At 42.0% G+C, this 20,217-nt stretch overlaps 1 protein-coding gene across 2 annotated transcripts in view; it reads left to right on the top strand.

Annotated features, from left to right (window-relative positions):
- Positions 1-19,169, top strand: part of zswim6 (zinc finger, SWIM-type containing 6) — a 51,144-nt gene extending 31,975 nt beyond the window's left edge. The window contains exons 5-14 of one of the 2 annotated variants that reach the window (XM_046861059.1): positions 4,378-4,557; positions 5,535-5,711; positions 6,253-6,399; positions 7,368-7,505; positions 9,735-9,998; positions 11,897-12,032; positions 14,955-15,112; positions 15,700-15,863; positions 15,987-16,068; positions 16,244-19,169. In XM_046861059.1, the coding sequence (XP_046717015.1) occupies positions 4,378-4,557; positions 5,535-5,711; positions 6,253-6,399; positions 7,368-7,505; positions 9,735-9,998; positions 11,897-12,032; positions 14,955-15,112; positions 15,700-15,863; positions 15,987-16,068; positions 16,244-17,109 (2,312 nt within the window). In that variant the 3' untranslated portion in view covers positions 17,110-19,169. Of the gene's footprint in view, positions 1-4,377; positions 4,558-5,534; positions 5,712-6,252; positions 6,400-7,367; positions 7,506-9,731; positions 9,999-11,896; positions 12,033-14,954; positions 15,113-15,699; positions 15,864-15,986; positions 16,069-16,243 lie in introns of both variants that reach the window. The other variant, XM_046861058.1, reaches the window with a different exon arrangement.
- Positions 19,170-20,217: the final 1,048 nt, after the last annotated feature.

The raw sequence follows: 20,217 nt of genomic DNA, 5'->3' as shown, positions 1-20,217 counted from the left end.
ATGTATTTAAAAGAGCCAAACAACAGATGTGCAAACAAATGTCTCACAATAACTTATGCACCTAATTACATAAGTTTTTTTTTTTTTATTAGAATATCAGCCAGCCTCCTTTTTCTTGATATATATGCAAACTGTGGCTTATCTTTAATAGCCCAAGTCTCATCCAATGCAATACTGAAATACCAGCACTTCTAAAGATCTGAATATAAATGTGTTTCAACTGAGTTGTAATGTCTGGTTTTTCTGTACCATGACAGTTCAAGGTCAATTACTAAAAGCTCCAAATTATAATTTTTTTTGGGGACAAAGAATAGAAATATCACTGAAGCACAAATTCCTTCACAGTAGGAATTTTATTTTATTTTTTACACTAGCAAATGTCTATGCTAGTTGATATGATGCTTATATTAAGGTCTCTAAAAGCTCCATACATTTTAAAAAAAAGCTGAGTTTGCGTCTCTGTTTGACGTTTGGGTGTTTACCTTGTGTTTGCAAAGTTTGCTGCCTTTGGGGTATTTCAAGGCCACGGTAGGACCGAGTAAAGTAAAACGGCGCTCCTGCCTTAAAATGCAACGACGAAGTGTGGGATATCGAGCAGCATGGCTTTCCTTCCGCAAATTTCTTTCAACAAAAAAATCTATATCCTTCCATTCAAATTGACAAATTCTGTGCTCGTCTTCATATTTGCACTTAGCTGTACGCTTCCCTGCTTCTGCCATGATGAATCATCGACGATGTTGTTCAATAGGCTAACATAATCGAGTGAGAGGTTCTGTAAAAAAATCGCATTTATAAAACTACGACAACTAATAATACATTTAAAATATCCAAATTGGATTCAGCAAAGGCCTTTAAATGCATTCCTATTTATAAAAAAATTAAATTTTTAAATATAAAATCCGATTTTAAACTGAAAACCTGTGGATAGATTGACGAGCTGCAAAAGTACAGTCAAACAGCCGCGTGCGGCTCGCGATCAGTGGGTTCGCCACCTTGCGTATAGCAGACACAGATGCTTCTTTTCGTCTCTGGCAGCCATTTTGTCTCAGGGCAAGTCTTTGGAAAAGGAGAGGGCCCCGTTCTCATTAAAGAGCAGGAAAAGGGAGTAGTAGAAGGCCGTGCCCGATCCACCTTTGTCTCTCTCTCTCCTGTCTCTTCACTGTCTCTGATGAATCGCTAGTCCTGTCAGCTCCGTAATTGGAGAGGCCTTCGTTATGAAGGCTGCTCCCCCTCCGCCACCTCCAACCCTCTGACAGGAGCGATAATGCTAAGACCGTTTCATTAAATCCTGGACACTTAATGTGACACTGGCGATCAGGCTGGTTAATGCTACGGGCGGGGGAGAGGCTCGGAAAGAAGTACTGGAAAGATTACAGTGCAGATTTATACAGCCGTGCGTGTTTTTCCCCTCTCTCATTTCCCCCTCTTTTGTTGGAGAGAACAAAAGCATGTTTGCCGCAGACAGGCCTGCGTGGGTGGGTTTGGTGAAGGACGCCATGAGTCTGGGTGTAAGGGGTAGAGATAAGGGCCTCGGCAGGTTGATGAAGACGGCGAGCAAAGGCTCAGGTCCGTGAAAGAAGCAGCAGCAGCTCAGGGGAGGAGGAAGAGCAGCTCAGGGGAGGAGGAAGGGGGTGTGTTTGCGTGAATATATTCAGGGATGCTCGAAATTGTTTCAATTAATCTGTGCTGCTCTGAAACAGAAGCCTTTTCATCTAAACAGTGTCTGAGTTTCATTAGCGTACAAGATGATGCAAGACAGGGAGGGGGAAAGGGGGGGTGATTTAGGCCACGACTTGTCTCTGTTGCCATAATTACAGCAGCAGGGTCTAATCCTTTACATTGACCCTGCCTCGCAGTCGAGAAACTCCACTGAGCGAGACGGTGTGGAGGTAAAGGCATGGGAGATGCTCGAAACGATTCAGCACCTTGTTTAATATTCTCCTCGCTGCATTTTTCCCCTAACACACAGGCTTATCTTGATCTCCATCATAATGAATTACAGCTGCCTTGGTGGCCTGCCCTGCCTCGCCTCGCCTCGGCGTTCCATATGCAATGCACTACAATCCTCCTGTTATTATGGGATTGCTGGCAGGGAATGATGGGAAAGAGATCAGAAATATATTAACAGTGTTTAACAGACACCACAAAAAGTCAGAGCAGTGAATCTGCAATATTTTATTTTCTGTTCATTTATTTTTTGAACAGTACAGCCTCTTATGAAGTGTTGATTATTATTTTTGAATGAGTATTTATTAAAAAAAAAAGTTTATTGAAGCAGTTCCCTAAAGCAAATGCTTGAACATTTGCACAGCTGCTACACTATTGTGATGGGGTGGGGATAAAGAATGATTTAGAAAGGATTTTTTTAATGAAACATTATAAAGAAAAAAATCATATCTATAAAGAAATATAATTTTTAATAAACAAGGGAGACCTCAATAGTGCAAGACAAAACAGAGGAAAAAATTTGAAATACATAAAATTAATGAAAAATGTAAAAAGAACAGTGTTCAAACAGTGCTCTAATACTTTAGTACTCAAATACACCGTGTAAATACATTATTAAAAGAGATTTTTGTGAGAACTGCTTTAATATTTGCAGAGAGCATATTTGATCAAATATTTTGTAATGAACATTTTTAATACCCATACCAACATATTTTCTTTGAACCTCGCCCTCGTGGTTTGAAAATGGTTTATTCTGGTGTATGGACCGGGGTGGCGTGTCCTGATTATACTCTCTCTTCCTTCTGTTGTCCTCAATGCCCAAACAAAAGGCACGCCAGATTTCCTCTTTTTTTTTTCTTCTTCTTTTTTTTCTCTCCCTTCCCCCCATTTCTCTTCACGTCATCTCTTTCTATATTTCCTCAGTACATCCTTCCTTCACACCTTCCATATCATTCTCACCCCTTTTGTCTGCCTTTGCTCCCCCCTACCTCTAATTCCTGCTCTGACATGGTATTTCTCCTCCACCCATCTCCCCTGCATGCCCCCCCCCGTTGCAGGTATTCTCTGTATGTTATTGTGGTACGCTCAGGGAGTGATTAAACCATCGTACATGATCTGTATTGCATGGGCCTCTCGCCGGGGTTCATCCATCACAGCCTAATGCAGCCAGCCCTGTGACTTACAGCTCACACGGACGCTCACTGAAATGGCCAGCCAGAGAGATGTGGCCAGGTTTTTATACCCTGAGAGAGAAAGGTTCCATCGATCCAGCGCTCACTGTGAACGCTTCCTGTTATTTTTGGTTTGTGTGAGTCGGTGGGATGCAAAAATTCTGAGCTGTCCACCACAGGAGAATTTTAGGGGGATAGTAGTTTGTGTGGCTGTGCATCCCTTCCATCTGTGTTTTATAGAAGAATCCAGAATTTTGTGGAATACCAAATAATCACCCCATTAGGTATCAAAGCAAATACAAGTTTTTTAACATGGTTTATTTTTCTCATTAAAATAAAAATAGATAAAAAATTTCTTTTGGGGGGGGTTTTCTCCAATTTATTTCCAGTTTCCTATCAATTATATAATAACCAAATAGACCTACTTCTTACTTAACACTACCTTTTGTTAGATATATGAAATATGCTTTATAGATACATTTTATGGCCATTGTCTCTAATTGACCCTTCAAAAAAGAATCTATGACAGTGTGTCAGGCCTCGGGAACCTTCAGAGAATACGTGCAGAACACAATTATGCCGGGGCCGCTAATGAGCGCAGCACAGATTAGCATGTTTAGAAGAGGAGCGAAATGAGAACGGCGGGGGATTCGGGACGTTAGCTTTATCACAGAAGCTATGGGCTTTGTGAAAACGGTTAAAGGTAGATCTTTTCATTCCAGTAGTCAGGTGACCTATTTTTTGTTTATGTACGTGTCTGAAGTCGAAGAGAGTCAGATAAATGGAATACACACACACACACACACACACACACACACACATATATATATATATAGCCTCTATCTATCTATCCATCTATCTATCAATGACCATTTGTGAGCATTTTCATTGTGTCAAAAGGAAAGAAATGGGGATTATTGGAAAATGTTCTATATGGACCTGAATACTTATCTTCAGCTTTGTCTCTCCTTTCTCTTCTTGGGTTTTTTTTTTTGTCCCCAGTTTGTCATGCCTCTGTGTCACCCCATTATCTGTCTATCTCTTTCAGACGTAATAACTGTATGTCTTCTGTCCTTCTCTTTCTTTTTGTGATAACCCTTTTCTTTCTTTCTCTGTCTTGTGTGATAAGACTCTCTCTCCCTCTCATACACTTGCTAACTCTCTTTCCTACTCTAATTTGTGTGTGCTAACCTCCTTCTCTCTCTCTCGCCCCTCTTCCCTCCTCCCATATGTGTACTAACCATCTCTTTCTCACCAGGTGCACTGTGGATGTGCATCGTGCTGAATCCTCACTGTAAGTCCGAACAGAAGGCCTCTTGGCTCCGGCAGCTCAAGAAGTGGAACGGCGTGGACGTTTGCCCCTGGGAGGATGGTAACCATGGCAACGAGCTGCCCAATCTGACCAACGCTCTGCCTCAAGGTGCCCACGCCAACCAAGGTGTGTGTGTGTGTGTGTGTGTGTGTGTGTGTGTGTGTGTGTGTGTGTGTGTGAGAGAGTGAGAGAGTGAGAGAGTGAGAAAGAGAAATCAGCCTTTAATCACCCCAGAAATCTGCCATTGCCTGACATTTTATTGGGCTTTGTGGGACTAATTGAATGGAATAATGACGCTTCCTCCTCTTTGCAGTTTTGTCTTCACTTTGCAGTTCTTAACCCATGGCATAATTAAACAAAGAGCCTCTTGTGGAACTTTTTTTTGTGTTTTGAGCTTTTGTAAGGTCCAAAATAGTCTGTAAGGAGTCTTTTGTTATAAATATTCATTTCCGGTTCTCTAATAATTGAGAAATGATATCTCCGAGGCAGTACTTTGCTTTGTTCTGAGTTTTCGGCGCAGCGCCAGGGGCATGAATATAGAGGAGTGGTATTACAGGACCATAATTATTATTGTTTAAAGCTATTTTGTGCTTACATCGATCACCACTTTAATTTCCGCGATCTGCGTTATCCAATATATCACTGTGCTTTTGATAACCTTTACAAACGGAAAAGTGAGCACTAGAGGAAAATAAAATGATTCACAGTCTGTCATTTAACTGGGAAAATGATAACCAGCATTTATTCAGTGACACTACACCAGTAACTTGCAGTATGATAGATGAAGTAGTTCACAGTCTACTAATATAATGTGTTATGTTACTTTACATCAGTACCCTGGCTAGCTAGCTAACTGGTTCGTGCTGGTTTTGTTTTTCATTACGGCGTGCAGTCGTACAATGCTGGAATAGAAATTTGTGAACGCATGTCAGTCCGCCAGCATGAAACTGCGATTGTCTTTTGTCTGCATCTACCTAAGGACAAAACGGCAAGCAAAACGGCAGCGTTTTTCAATGATTTCGGACATTGACTGCAGACTACTCCTTGCTTGAGCACTTGAGAATAACACTGCCATGTCCTTTCCACTCACCCTTCTCTCTCAGATTCAAGCTCTAGGCCTCACAGGACAGTGTTCACAAGGGCCATCGAGGCGTGCGACCTCCACTGGCAGGACAGCCACCTGCAGCACATTATCAGCGATGACCTCTACACCAACTACTGCTACCATGACAGCACTGAGAACTCCCTGTTCGACTCGCGTGGCTGGCCCCTCTGGCACGGTAAGCGTCTCGAGCTGGGGAGAAAAGACATCTGTGCTGACTTGGTCCTTTGTCTGCAGTTTTCTGTGGAATAAAAAAATGTGCAAAGTTCGGGCACAAGCTGAGGAAGGAGAAGTTTTTTTGTTTTTTTTATTTTTTTTCCCCTTTGGTCCCACCCCAGGTTATGCCTGGAAAGTTCATGGTTTCAATACTATTTTGCAGGCTGACCACAATCACACTGAAATCTTGTAACTCCGACGCCCTTTACCGCCTTCTCCGTATTGCTGTACTGACCACAAACACAGAAAAGGTTCAGAACAGAAACTAGCTGCCTTACTAGTTTCCACCTAACACAAAACATTCAACATGGGGGCATATACATATAACTACACATCACAATCGTGGCTAAATACTCAAAGCAGGGTGCTGTGGAATGGTCCAATGTAAAATAACTGTTCTTTTGCAAAAAAAAAAAAAAAAAAGAGTTTTTACAGGATGTTGGTTGTACCAGAAAAGCATTCTGAAACATTGTTTTTTTTTTCCACGTGTGTCCTTCCTACAGAACACGTACCAACGGCATGTGCCCGGGTGGACGCCTTGAGATCACATGGTTATCCGCGAGAGGCTCTGCGGCTGGCCATCGCCATCATTAACACACTGCGCAGGCAGCAACAGAAGCAGCTGGAGTTTTTTAGGAAGCACAAAAACGGTGAGCTGCTCCGCATTCTGCTTAATCCTCAGTCTGACTTTCCTCCCCCCCACAACAAATAAGTTGTGTGATGGCGAGAGCGCCGGTTAGCGCCATGCAAATGAGGTTGTGCGTCGTTAGCTGTATTTACATTTTGAGCGTACTGTTCTCTTAATTCCCGATTCTGTGTCGAATATTCGGATCATGTGCTCTCCGCTGAGATGCAATGCGCAGCATCCATCAAACAAGCAAGCGTCCTGTAAACGTATTACATTCTGACACCAGGACAAATTGAAGTCGGCTTTGCAGGGCAACTGAGCTGAAAAAAAAGACTCTCGATCTCAGCCTTGTGTAATCCATCATTCCTTTGGATGTTATGTACATTTGGAGGGATTTTATTTTTTTTGTTCTTGTATTTTTTTTCCTCCCTTTTAGCTGCAATGTCCACTTATGCCCACTGTTGCTGGGGTCAATTGCATTTAAATGCAAATGAATACCTGTTGTGGGACTAGCGCACGAGCACTATTCACATTCAAATCAGCAGGCTCTGTGGCTGGAATGGAAAGTGCCATTGCAGTGATTTGCACAGGAGCTGTATGGACAGAGGCGTTTGCAGCTCTCAGGTGTCCGCCATTGTCCTTTCGCAACAAAGAAGTCATGCTGAAAGTCTGTGCACGCCAGAAATGTGGAAATCTTTCTCTCTCGAAGCAACTGCGTGGCGTGACGAGCTAAGATTACGACACGCACAGAAAGTATTTAAGCTATGTACATCCTCACACACACAAAAACCCGACTGTGCGAGGCCATGCAGACTCACCGAAGCGTTCTGTTCTAGGAAAATAACCAACGACAGGATGGTGTGATGTTACCACGGAACATCATACTTTATCCTTCAGCCACGTTTGCATACCTGTGAACTAGAGCATATACACTTAACTAGTGTATCCATACAGATGTGCACCAGAGTAACACAATCTCTCTGTCTCTAGAAACGCTCTATAAAGGGATGACCTCCATCACCAATTTGGAGGGCTGGGTGGGACACCCACTGGACCCCATTGGCACGCTGTTCAGCACGTTAATGGAGTCAGCTCGTGGTGTTGAGGAGAGCTCAGCGGACTTCTCAGGTGAACACGCGCACACACACACGCACACACACGCAAGCAGCTCACCGCAGCACCGGTGTTTTTTTATGTATGTTTCCATGTAGAAAATTCACATGGAGCATTTTACAGCAGAACGTATTCAACAATTCAACGAATTCTATGAATAGCTGTGATTAGTGCGCTAAAAGGATCTTGTGATTCTAGTATTTATGAAGTGAGCTGAGCTGATGAGGGTCAATGGGGGTTATTCTTTTTCTATTATCTCATGTTTGATTATTTTTCCTGCATTACCCAGTTTTACATGATTCTGTAGTTGAGTACGGCACCTCTGTAGTGATACACACTACTCCACTTAACCCTCGTGTTTCCGGTTCAGTGCACATTTGCGTGCCACTGTGTAACCAAGCCAAACTGAGAAGAGGCTCTTTAAATCCAGGCACACAAGTCAGTGACTGCATTCTTTCCCCCTGCATTTTTAATGCTTTTTAATTTTAATGTTTTTCTTTTTTTTGTACTCCATCTCTTATTCATGAGCTTTGATTGGAGAGATGGCTGTATAACGATCACCAGCACCGTAATTACGCCTTATTGCTGCCTTCGGGGCCTTCTGATTTCTTGGCTGGCACCGTCCGTTGGGTACAAATATTATCTCCTTGCTAGGCACGCGCTCAAGCAGCCGCCACGTTTTACTGGCTCTAGGGCATGAAAGTCAGGATTTTACTGAGGGTCCACTTTTGCTGTATTGCTCTTTGTTGGACTAGAAAGGTCTATTCTATTACCAAACCCTGGCATCATGTCCACAAACTCACTCAGTCACTGGCTGGCTAGCAGTTCTGCCGAGGGCATTTGCCGCTTAATGTTCTGTCCTCTGCATGTTGCTTTGAAGTGAAACCATGGTTTATTAGCACTATAGGGAAAGGGTAGGTAGAAGGCATGGAGGAAGGGAAGTAAGAAGAGGAGTGTGTGTGTGCATGTGTAAGAGAGGGAGAGACTATTGTGTGTGATGCCTTGGTGCCCGGTTGTGTGCCCTTCTTTGTGATTAGCAAGTTAAACCCTCCTGGGGTCAAGCACCCCGAATCCAAAGAGGCATCATTAAAACATTACGATCTTGCTCAAAATTATCCCCAAATGATCTAGCATCAGTGGTAATGAATAATCTAGCATTCGGCACTTCTTATAATAAAGATAATGATCATTTACATGAAGCAGACGGAGGGGAAAAAAGCCACGCTTACACATACAGTTTGATTTTCTGGGTGTTTTAAGTGGAATTTGCTGTCTTATGCTGCGAAACTGATCACAGCAAAGGACTCTCAGGTGATCCAGGCCTAATTTCAGTGCCAGCCTGAAGCTCTGATCTCATTCACCAGTCACTGACACACTGGAGAGGTAGAGTCTCCACGGAGCCGAGGCCTTTCACAGCCAATTAAAAGGGTGGCTTTTAAATCTGCCGAGGCGTTCCGAGAGAATGCACGTGACGCTCTGGAGTTGGCGGCCATGTAGCTAGAGAGCAGTGGAGGATGAAGAACTGGGCTTTAGCGTCTTCCTCGAAATCTAAATCTAGTCTCGGTTCTTCCTCCCACAAGAAACACCCTTGCTGCATTTAGGCCTTTTTTTGTCTGGCTCTATTTGGTGTTTCATAATCTTCACAATAGCAGTCTGCCCTGTGCTGTTGAATTAGTATTATTATTTTTTTTCGCAAGTCCAGCAAAACTCTTTCCTTTGCTCAGAGGGGTAATTGAGTGTGGCTCGTCCAGTGTCCTGGCAAAGACAGATGCTTCATTAGAGAAAGCTCGGTCCTCTCCGGTGCCTCATTATAATGCACCGAGGCCAGGCACCAGCTCCTGCGAGGCAGATCTCAATGCAGAGGTGAAGCGGTGTCAAAATACCCGGCTGCTTTAAAGAACGCCTGAAGAAGGACTGTTAATTGTTAAAGTTTACACTTCGAGAGTAGACTTTACACTATCATTTTTACTCAAACTACATAGGGACATCTGTTCTTAACAAGATTTTTCTGTTTTTTTTTTTTATCTAAAAAAACAGACATTAAAAACGCCCTCAATTTCATTTTTATCCCATCTGTAAAAATAGTTTCCCCGTAAAAGGCAGAGGCACGTCAGCAGACATTACACAGTGCAGTCAGTATGGAAATCATATACTACTGTATATACATAGCACTATTTTGCAACCTATTTTCAGGGAATCTCCAAATTATAGCATTGCTCAAAGTCCTGTCATCTCCCCCAGCAGGCACGACGAGCTCCGGCAAGCACGGGGATGTGCATATGTTCCCCACGGCACGTCGTTTCCTGGAGGAGGGAGAGTCCTACCTGGCACTGGCCGTGGAAACGGCTCTCATGGGCCTCGGGCAGCAAAGGATCATGCCCGAAGGCCTGTACGCCCAGGAGAAAGTGTGCCGCAACGAGGAGCACCTCATCGCCAAGCTGCAGGAGGTGGAGCTGGATGACATGCTGGTCAAGATCTTCCGCAAGCAAGCCGTCCTCCTGCTAGAGAGTGAGTGGTGTTTGTTTTTTTTTTTTTTTGCTGAGCAGCTATCAAGTAATGTGCGACACAAAAGAGAAGGCATAGAAGGAGACTGATGTGAGGAGGAATTAGCATGATCACATTTTGGCAAATGTGTAATTTAGTTTTATTAGCATTAGCGGGGATTTTTGGCTGCATTCTGATAGCAAGGCATGTTTTGCACAGAACAAAATGGAATCCTGCAGGGCCTCAGAGGTCTTTTCAGCAAAAGCTCCCCAGCCTCCTACCTCATGCAAATACCTTTCAAGTTTCCGGCAAGGTTAAACCAGACCGTCAATTAATTCCAGGAACGTGTAACAAACTCCCTTTAGTGCTTTTTTGTTTTGTTCATACGTGTTTGCATGTGCCTGTATATAATTTATTTTGCTTTAAAGCTGCTGAATTTGAAACCATGCATTCATTCTTTGAGTCATTCACAGAGTAAAGTGTGATGTCAGGGCCGCTTGCTGCACCGGTGGCGAGTGTGGAAAGAATGCAAAATGGCCACTGCAGGCAGCTTTGCTCCGAGTGCCACCGCCTCTTTTTGAAATAGGGAAGGAAGCTGATAAGCAGGCCGTGCTGTGTCCCTTTCTCCTTCCTTCCATGGTTTTTCTTCTCTCCCTCCCTCAAACTTTCCTGCTGGCCCATGCCAGGAGCTGTCACATAGGCAGTGCAAACAGGAAAAGCATGTATGAATGGAGAGAACCTATTACCAAAGTCTTGCTCTAATATACTCAGCATTTACAGCTGTGTGTGTGTGTGTGTGTGTGTGTGTGAGTGCTAGATCTCACACTGCCTTTGTGTTTGTGTTTCAGCTTGGACATGTGATTTGCTCTTGTGTATTTATTTCACATAAACATGTTGGTTGTGCATGTTTGTGTGATGTGGCGTGCAGGCGAGGGCCTTTACGTTGTAAATAATCTAATGAGTGGGGAAGTAAAGCCCTCACATATGGCTTTTGGCATGCCAGTTTATCTTGTATGCCAGTGTGAGGGGGGGAAACAAGACTTGAAAATGAGCTCACACTTTCATCTGGTTTGGAGAAGAAAAGAGTAAATGAGCCTTGAGCAGATTAGCACTGATGTGTTGACACCAGAAACGGGATGCATTTAGGTTTTGGCTCGGACTGGGAGACTTTTATTTATTTATTTATTTTTCTCTCCATGCACGTCTGAATAAGATTAAAGAGAGTACAACTGTGACACCAGTATGCATGTATGGTTGAGGTTGGGATGCAGGTTATAATGTAGCTTAGCCAGTCTCTGCCCACTCTTGAAGGAATTGTGACCAGTGGTCCTATAACTTTCTTCTTTCCGGATCCACCTGGTTCAAAACTGATGTCTAGATGGAGTTCTTATCAGTTGGAGACAACTCTGTGCAGCTGAGGATGGTTACACATGAACAGCTTAAAGGTCCATTAAGTTACTGGGTATCTCAAGAACTATTGAGGATGGATTTGGACTGTAATTAATACAAAGTCTGCTACAATTTCATAGGACTGGTATGAACGTGGTATGAACGTCTGGTTCCTCTCGAGGTTGCTTCCTCATACCATCTCAGGGAATTTCCTTGGACCCTTCACCACCTTCCTGCTCATTAGGGATAAACTCAATCTTATAAATTTTAATTTTACAATCTATTATTTTGTAAAGCTGATTTGGAACAATGTCCAGTGTTAAATGTACTCTAAAAAATTAAAATGGTAAGAATTAATTGAATTCTGACCCATTTCTCATCCATTTCACAAATTCTTTTCACCAATCCTGCTTATTCCTATACATATTGTTTTCAGCCTAACTACCGATATTCAGTGACATTGTGTTTGGGTCTGAAGTGTACAAGTGTGTATATCTGCTTATATGTGTGTCTGTGTGAATTTCTCCTTACAGGTGGGCCCTACAGTGGTTTGGGGGAAATCATCTGCAGAGAGAGTGTTCCAATGCACACATTTGCCAAGTACCTGTTCACCTCCCTCCTACCTCATGATGCCGAATTGGCATACAAAATTGCACTGAGAGCAATGCGGTAAGTGTGTGTGTGTGTGTGTGTGTATGTGCATGTGTACTCACACAGCCAACCTTCCCTTTTCTTCCTCTGGAAGACATTATGTCTGCAGCACCTTGAGGAAAAACAACATGGCTTCTCACCCCACACCACCCCCCTGTCTTGTCTGTCTGTCTGTCACTTAGCCCTACCCCCCTCCTCCCCATCACCATTTTGTGTGTGGGATTCAGATTGTCTGGCACGCTGTTTAATCAGAATGGTGCCATTTGCTAGAAAACGTGCTAAATAATTCATCACTGCTAAAAATAAGTTTCAGTTTTAAGCAACAAATAAGGAATAATAAGTAAAGAACCACATTCTAATTTGGGACTAAAAAAAATGGTCTTTTCATTTCCCATCCTATGAAAAAATGTGGTGGGAGTGTATCTGAGGATATGTGTAGTCCATTGTTTTAAGTCTTTCTTAATTTAAAGTTCACAATGAAACATACAAACATATTTTAAATACATGAGCAATTTAAAAACCGCTTATGGTTTGTTGTGATTTTAGACAGACTTCCGACTTTTCCAGTAATTATTAAGCAAAACAGGACATGCCCTATTAATTGACTAAATAAAAGAAATATCTGTATTATTAAAGCATGAGTACCTGTACATCATAAACCAAAGGAGCACATCAAGCTAGACTTGTTAGACTTTGTAGGCGTGTGCAAACCTAATTTTCAAGATTTATCTTTTGACCCCTTAAACTGTAAACTAATTGACTTGTTGCTTAAATATATACAGTAACGTTCTTACGTTACTGTATATACTGTACAGTAACGTCGCCCCACCCACCCACCCACACACACACACACACACACACACACACACACACACACACACACAGAGAACACATTGGTATAAGTTGATATTTTTTCTAGTCTACTTGTTTTAAGGTGCATTCAGTAGTTCGACAGGATAATAACTATAATGTCAATCATGGCTATAATAAATTTCACAGTGGTAGATTGTATTTCCACCACTGTAACTTTTTTTTTTAATCACAGACCTCCTGACCACATGATAGAAATAGATTTCAAAAGGACAGAGCAGCCTGAGCAGCTTAGTGCTTATAGTGGTTTTAATGAAATGGTTTTCAATAATGATTGATTTCTTTATGTGGAAGCCAAAAACGATCAAAGATATTTTACTCTAATTTCAGTTTATTCATCTAGTGTCTAGTTGTTAGCAATTATGTTCAAGATCTTTTTTTAACCATAACATTTCTATCCCAGGATCCCAAAAATCCTATTACATAGGCTTTAAATCAACTATGTGTAATAATGCCCTCCTACTCAGCCACTCTTCTCTGTACTTGCCCTCAAATGATGGGTCCACCAGGATCAGATGATCCGATACAACTGCCTTCCAAGTCATGTTGGCCTGATGTGGAGGCCTATATTAAACATCACTCATTTTGTGGTGCAGAGGGTCTAAGTGCCTAGATATATAAAGGTAACCAAAACCAGGACAGTGCAAGTTTTTCTTTTTCTTTAAATTTTTTTCTCCCTACAGTATCAACCAAATTCTGTTCTAAGCGTAAATCCCAAACCAGAACAACGTTATTGTACAGAGATTAGATTGTGTTTACTGCAGCTTTTGCAGCTGAATCAAATCAAAGAAAGATCCACCTAAATTTAGGTGCAGCAGCAGCCCCGAGGCTCAGTATTGACTCGCTCTATAAAAAGAACCTGCCGTCCAAAAAACAGCTTCCTGATCTGCGTATCCCTTTTGCAGAGCGCCAATGAAATTAACACCATACTTCAATATATGTTTGTTGTATGTGGCGCCCTGGGTTTCGCACAGTTCGTCTTGCTCTGATACACCATTATTTATAGCTCAGTGCATGGGCTACGTTATAGTTTCGTACAGTAACCTCTTAGGCTGTTGTGTCAGTATATTTAAAGCTCCCTCCAACCCCTCCCCCTTTTGCGATTTAGAAGTAGGTTTTGTATATGGAGCGACCCAGCACATCTGAATGATACTATCTGGGCCAAAAGTGTCCAATGTAAACTTTTTTTTTTTTTTTTTTTTTTTTTTTTATAAAGTGTTCCACACAGCCTCTTAACGTCATAATCGTAAAGCGGGGGTGCATATCCAATTGGCTGTGCATCAAGAGCAAATTACTATTGCCTTCATAGCGATATTTGATAAAGGATCAAGTACCCGGACATACGGCCTCGCTGCTGTGGTTCCTTAAAGGGCCTGGCTCTTTGTGCGGGTGCTGTGCCCTAGGCCACCTCCAGGCTAAGGAGTCCCCCCTCCCTTACTTAGAGATTTAACTCTGCAGTAATAACCATGGAAAAGGGACAGCATGCTCTTTCAGAGCCAAGGGGCTTGTGCTGTGCTTGTGGTACAGGTGAAAAGTTCAGCGTTTTCCTTGAAACCATTTTTAGAGCAAAGTATCGAGCCATGACCAGGAGAAGTATTTCCACTTTCAGGCATTTTTATTTATTTATTTATTTTTTTGGAGGGATACATTTAAGACGATCAAACACACCATTTTTGATCCTGTTTAAATTAAGATTACACTTGGGTTCATTTTCCACAAGAAGGAAATGCAATAGTGTTACAGGTTTTTGTATTTTTTATTCAGGTTACATTTATACATTCACATGTCTTTAAACAATCATCAATATTATAATGTATAATCAGACATAAGTATAACCCAGACCCATAATGGCACTTAGCAGGGCTCTAAAGGGATTAGATGTGTGCTTTCATGAAGTTTTATCCATGGCCTGAATTGTTCAAATCTTCACATTTCCTATAGAGTTTAGTGAACTCAGTGGCCTTGTTCAGTTCCAGTCTGAGGCGCTAACTTTCAAAATGCTGCAGTTGTAAAAAAGACCGTGCTTATTGATTTCTTCACTGACGTTATTTTTTTCTCACCCCCACCCAGGTTACCAGTGATGGAAGCCGTCGCTCCTTCCGGAGACATATCCCGGCCTCACAACATAGTGTCCGTCGTGCCCAACCGCTACGCGCGATGGTTCACCATCAGCCACATCGAGTCTCAACAGTGTGAGCTGGCCTCTACCATGCTCACTGCAGCCAAAGGTTAGACTCCGCCCCCCCTGTAATCACACGCTGACCAGCACAGGTTGACTATTTGATGTTAAACTCCCACCACTGAGATATGCAATTCCACCCTTAAGTCAGAACAGATGAATCGTGTTTTTAAGCAAACTCCCAAACCTAGAAACTTGAACGCAGGTTCTGAAACAGATCAACAAACCTCCGAATCCTCCATGCCTGCATACATGAAGCGTGTCGCTAGTGCTTACTCACTGTAATTATGCAGAAACGTGTGTGTGAAATAAAGTGTCTTGCTGACTGAGCGAATTGAGGTGGCTTTACACGCCATGGACAGGAAAGAAAAGTCACTTGCTGTCGCTTGCAAATTCTGGCTAAAACAACACACCATTTGAGTTTTAAATTGTAGAGTGGGATTTAAATTTCTTTCAGTCGAAGATGTTTGACGGAGCAGTGTGTACTATCAGCCTTCTGCTTATGGTATTTTGTTGCAACAGATACCGTTTCAAAAAGCGTTAACTTTACTCCTGCTATTGTTCCATGCGTTATTCCATTTCAGAACTTGTCACTTGGATAGTAAAATGTTTTCCTTATGTTCAATCTGCTTCTAGGTGATGCTCGAAGGCTGGAAACAGTATTAGAATCAATCCAGAAGAACATCCACTCATCCTCGCACATCTTTAAACTGGCACAGGATGCCTTTAAAATCGCCACACTCATGGACAGCCTGCCTGACATCACTCTGCTGAAAGTGTCCCTGGAGCTGGGCCTTCAGGTACATGCCCACTCACCTGTTCACCTCAGTGTATACTTTTTATCATCAATGTTTTTTGTTTGCTCATTTTTCTCCCCCCCTCGGAGTCGTCAGTCAACACAGTGCATTTTGTTTTTAATGAAGGTCATGCGGATGACTCTTTCAACTCTGAACTGGCGAAGGCGAGAGATGGTACGATGGTTAGTCACATGTGCCACAGAAGTTGGTGAGTTCTCGAAATTTGAGGTTTTCAATACGATCAATCTTAAGTAGGAAATTTGAGAACGCTCCTACAAAGGGGAAAGGGAAATCTGTTTTTTCTTTTAGTTGGTAATCATCTTAAGCTTTGTGTAGTGATTAAATCTTGAAATTAAATGAAATCTTTTTATTTCATATTGTAGGTGTTTACGCACTGGACAGTATAATGCAGAGCTGGTTTGCGCTGTTTACTCCGACGGAAGCAACAAGCATCGTGGCAACAGCGGTGTTGTCGAGCAGTACAGCGGCGCGCCTGCGGCTGGATGCGCGGCAGCAGGAGAAGCTTGCGAGCAGCGCGCGGACGTTGGCGCTACAATGCGCAGTGAAAGACCCTGCAAGCTGTGCGCTGTCTGCACTGACTCTGTGTGAGAAGGAGCCAGCAGCGTTCGAGACAGCCTACCAGATCGCCCTGGATGCAGCTCCAGCGGCCATGACGCACGCACAGCTCTTCACAATTGCGCGCTACATGGAGCACCGGGGCTACCCGGCTCGTGCCTACAAACTGGCAACACTGGCCATGACGCACCTGAGCCTGGCCTATAACCAGGACACGCATCCAGCCATTAACGATGTGCTGTGGGCGTGCGCCTTGAGCCACTCTCTGGGTAAGAGTGAACTGGCATCCATCATCCCGCTAGTTGTGAAGAGCGTCAAGTGTGCTACAGTGCTTTCGGACATTTTGCGGCGCTGCACACTGGCCACCGTGCCGACCCCGCCTCTGCACGGACGCCGAAACCCCACGCCCAAGTTGATGTCACTGGACAAGGCGCCTTTGCGCCAGTTACTGGACGCCACAATCGGAGCCTATATCAACACAACGCACTCACGACTCACGCACATCAGCCCACGCCATTACGGCGAGTTCATAGAGTTCCTGGGGAAGGCGCGTGACACTTTCCTCATGGCACATGACGGCCATGTGCAATTTGCACAGTTCATCGACAACCTGAAACAGATCTACAAGGGCAAGAAGAAACTCATGATGCTAGTGCGCGAGAGATTCGGTTGACACCCGAAGATCTCCCTTTCCCTTTTTTGACTCAAGTCTCCCTCTTTCTTAACGAAAGCAACCAGAAGGAAAAAGTGGAACACAGACAAACAGAAAGAACATTAAAAGCCACACCGGTATTATATGTATAGACTTTCATTAGTTTGCGGATAAAAAGGAAAAAAATGTCTCATTGTGAAAGTTTTGTGTGTTTCCCTTTATTTGTATGGAAGTACATGAGAGTGAACAGTAGAGAGAGAGAGAGAGAGAGCGCGCGAGAGGGAGGAAAGAAAGAAACGAAACGTTTTGGTTTACACTGAGTATATGTTGTTCAGTGGCAAAAGCCCACATAGCACTCCAGATATCTGTCAACATTCACAGCCTCAAAGAGAAAGAAATATGGCTTTAAACCAAACAAAGCACCTCCATCCTAAGTGAAAAGTACCTCGTATGGCTCCAGCTTTACCCCGTTCCCTTCCTAATCCATTTAAAATGTTATCAGTGTACTAAAGTGTTCAATACGAAGAAAAAACAACTTAAAAACCAGTTTGGGACTTTTTCATTTCCTTCTTTGAGTTTTTTTTTTTCCTTTGTTTTTTTTTTTGTTGTTGTTCTTTTGTACCAGGCTCATAGTGTGGCTTTGCAGTGCTGTTCCTCCATAAGCATGTCACATATACACAGATGCTCACAGAACCTCCTTTAAAAAAAAACCCTGCTGTGCTTGCGCTTGTGGAAACTTAGCGACTGTCGACATACATTCTCAGGGATTTCTCAAGAAAAAAAAGGGAAAAAAAAAGAGAAAAATGAACATGGAAAAAAAGAAAGAATGAGAGCATTTTATTGTACTGTATATATATGATAGTATATGTCTGAATATTGAAAAAATGTATACATTAACTAATTTATAAAAAGAATATTCTATGTAATGCAAAATACTTGAAGCTGCAGTACCTTGGTTTTAAATTAAACATATCAGAAGAGGGACGTTAAAAAAAAAAAAAGCGCGCCTTGCTTCAGGGGCTGAATTTGGGCAGTGAGCTTGGATGCTGGTACCTATGCAGAGCCACTTATCCAACCGCATGATCCAACCGGTATGTCGAAACCATGAATGGATTTGGTTTTGTATGTATATACACACATTTGTGTATCCAGCGAACAGCAGAACTGTCCCCGGGGGCACCAGTGTTTATAGAGCGGCGAAGCCAGAGCAACAAGCCTTAGCATTAATAAAGAATAGAAAATACAAGAATTGCAGGCCGTGTGCCTCCAAAAAAGTTCGCCTAGAAATGTAGATCCAGCAGAAATGGACTTTTTAGTAATTTAACGTTGCAAGCAAACCACACGCGCGTGCAGTTAAAATTTGCCTGAACACGTTAATAATTTCTTTCCACTATCAACTCACAAAGAAGCTCCATGTTTATGCACAATAACATGTACATGCCTCTTCTGCTGACATCTTGACTTTGTGCAGGACAGAAAGTTGCTGTGTAGGTCTGACTGTTCCGACATTTGTAATGCTTTTTTTTTTGTTTTGTTGTATTTATTCTTTTTTTTTTTTTTTAAACTTCGTTGTTCCTCTAGAATTCCTCCAACAAGAACAGCCTTCTTTCTTGCCTTGTCTTAACGCTTTAAAATAACCAAACTGGAGTTCTAACTACCAAACCTGTTTCATTAAAATGAAAGCCAACTGACTTTGGTTCCAACTTTTAGTGTCTTTTTAATTTTTAGCTTGAATGGTTCTGTACCTTTTGTGCTTTAAAAAGCCGTTTTTTCCTATGTTGTTTTTTTTTTTTTTGTGCAAAACATTGTCAAGTGTCTCAAATTCCCTTCCCTAGAGGTATGTCTGTAGCTCTTTTTTTATTTTATTTTTGATTGTTTAGAAACAGAAATGTTTGTTTTTATTTATTATAAAAGTTAAACGATTGTACTTCATCACCCGTGTCAACATGCTCATGAAGTTGAATTTAAGATTTGATACACCGATATCAATTTATTTATGTAACTAAATCACTGTTTTATAAACTTGTTAATGATTCGACTTTTTTTGTTTGTTTTAATTAAAGTTAGTTTTTTGAGAGGAAGACACTGTCTGATGTCATCTATGTACCCCAAAAAGAATAATTCAAAGGATGTTTTTATTGTTGTGATTGTACCATGAGGATAGACCACCTCTCTATCCTTTCTAAATCTAAAAAGTAACTAAAAGTAAAATGTGATGTGAAATAGGTAACAGCTGGAAAACCCCTTTACAATCTCTAGGCAAATTAAGTAAGACTACAATGAATTTATGCTTGATGGAAGTAGTGTTCTGGTATGATCACTGGTGTTTATTGATGTGACTGCTGATAGACATTAGGATCATTTCTGAAGTGTACATTTCTGAAGCTATACCTTTCACTTTAGATTCTGAAATTTCTAAATCTTCACATTACTGACCAAAATATATCACAAAAGCAAGCCTTTAAGGCTTCTATTTCTTTCGGCTGTTCCTGTTAGGGTCGCCACAGCGGATCATCGGTCTCCAGCCTATAGGCTTTTAAGGCAAAGAAAGGAAGTGAGCATGCTTTGCACTTACTGAAGACAAAAAGCATAAAAACCCACAAACAAGCAACAACTAAAAAGTTGCAGTAAATGTTTGCATAAAAGTGAAAAAAAAAATCTATTATAAATAATATAAAATTTAATATTTGTTATTTTCCAATTTCAGCATTTGCTCAGTTTTGGTTGGTTTTGAGAATATAATAATTTTGAAATATTGGATCTATTAAGTGCTTCAAATATTTTTGTCTATATGTACATTTTCTGCAAGATCCCTCCCCACATAAAATGACAGGATTGTAAGTTTAAAATAGGGTTAATTAGGAATTGATTATTCCTCGAGTAACTCGAAAACAAAAATCCGAGTGAAATGATTTGCCTCGATGCTTTGTTTAGTCCATTTAACTACACATGAGGCATTGTGTTTCCCCACGGACCATTATTACTGATTCCCCACCTGCTAAACCGCTCTGGACAGGTAAACACAGAGACGCTGCAGAATAAAAAAAACGGAGGAACGGGGAGAAAACAGTGAGGGGTGAGAAGAAGATTCAGGTCAAAGGAAACAACAAAGTTTGTGATCATTTCAAA

The sequence above is a fragment of the Silurus meridionalis genome, chromosome 11, assembly GCF_014805685.1.
Source record: "Silurus meridionalis isolate SWU-2019-XX chromosome 11, ASM1480568v1, whole genome shotgun sequence".
Classification (NCBI taxonomy): domain Eukaryota; kingdom Metazoa; phylum Chordata; class Actinopteri; order Siluriformes; family Siluridae; genus Silurus; species Silurus meridionalis.
This window is presented reverse-complemented; position numbering and strand designations above follow the sequence as displayed.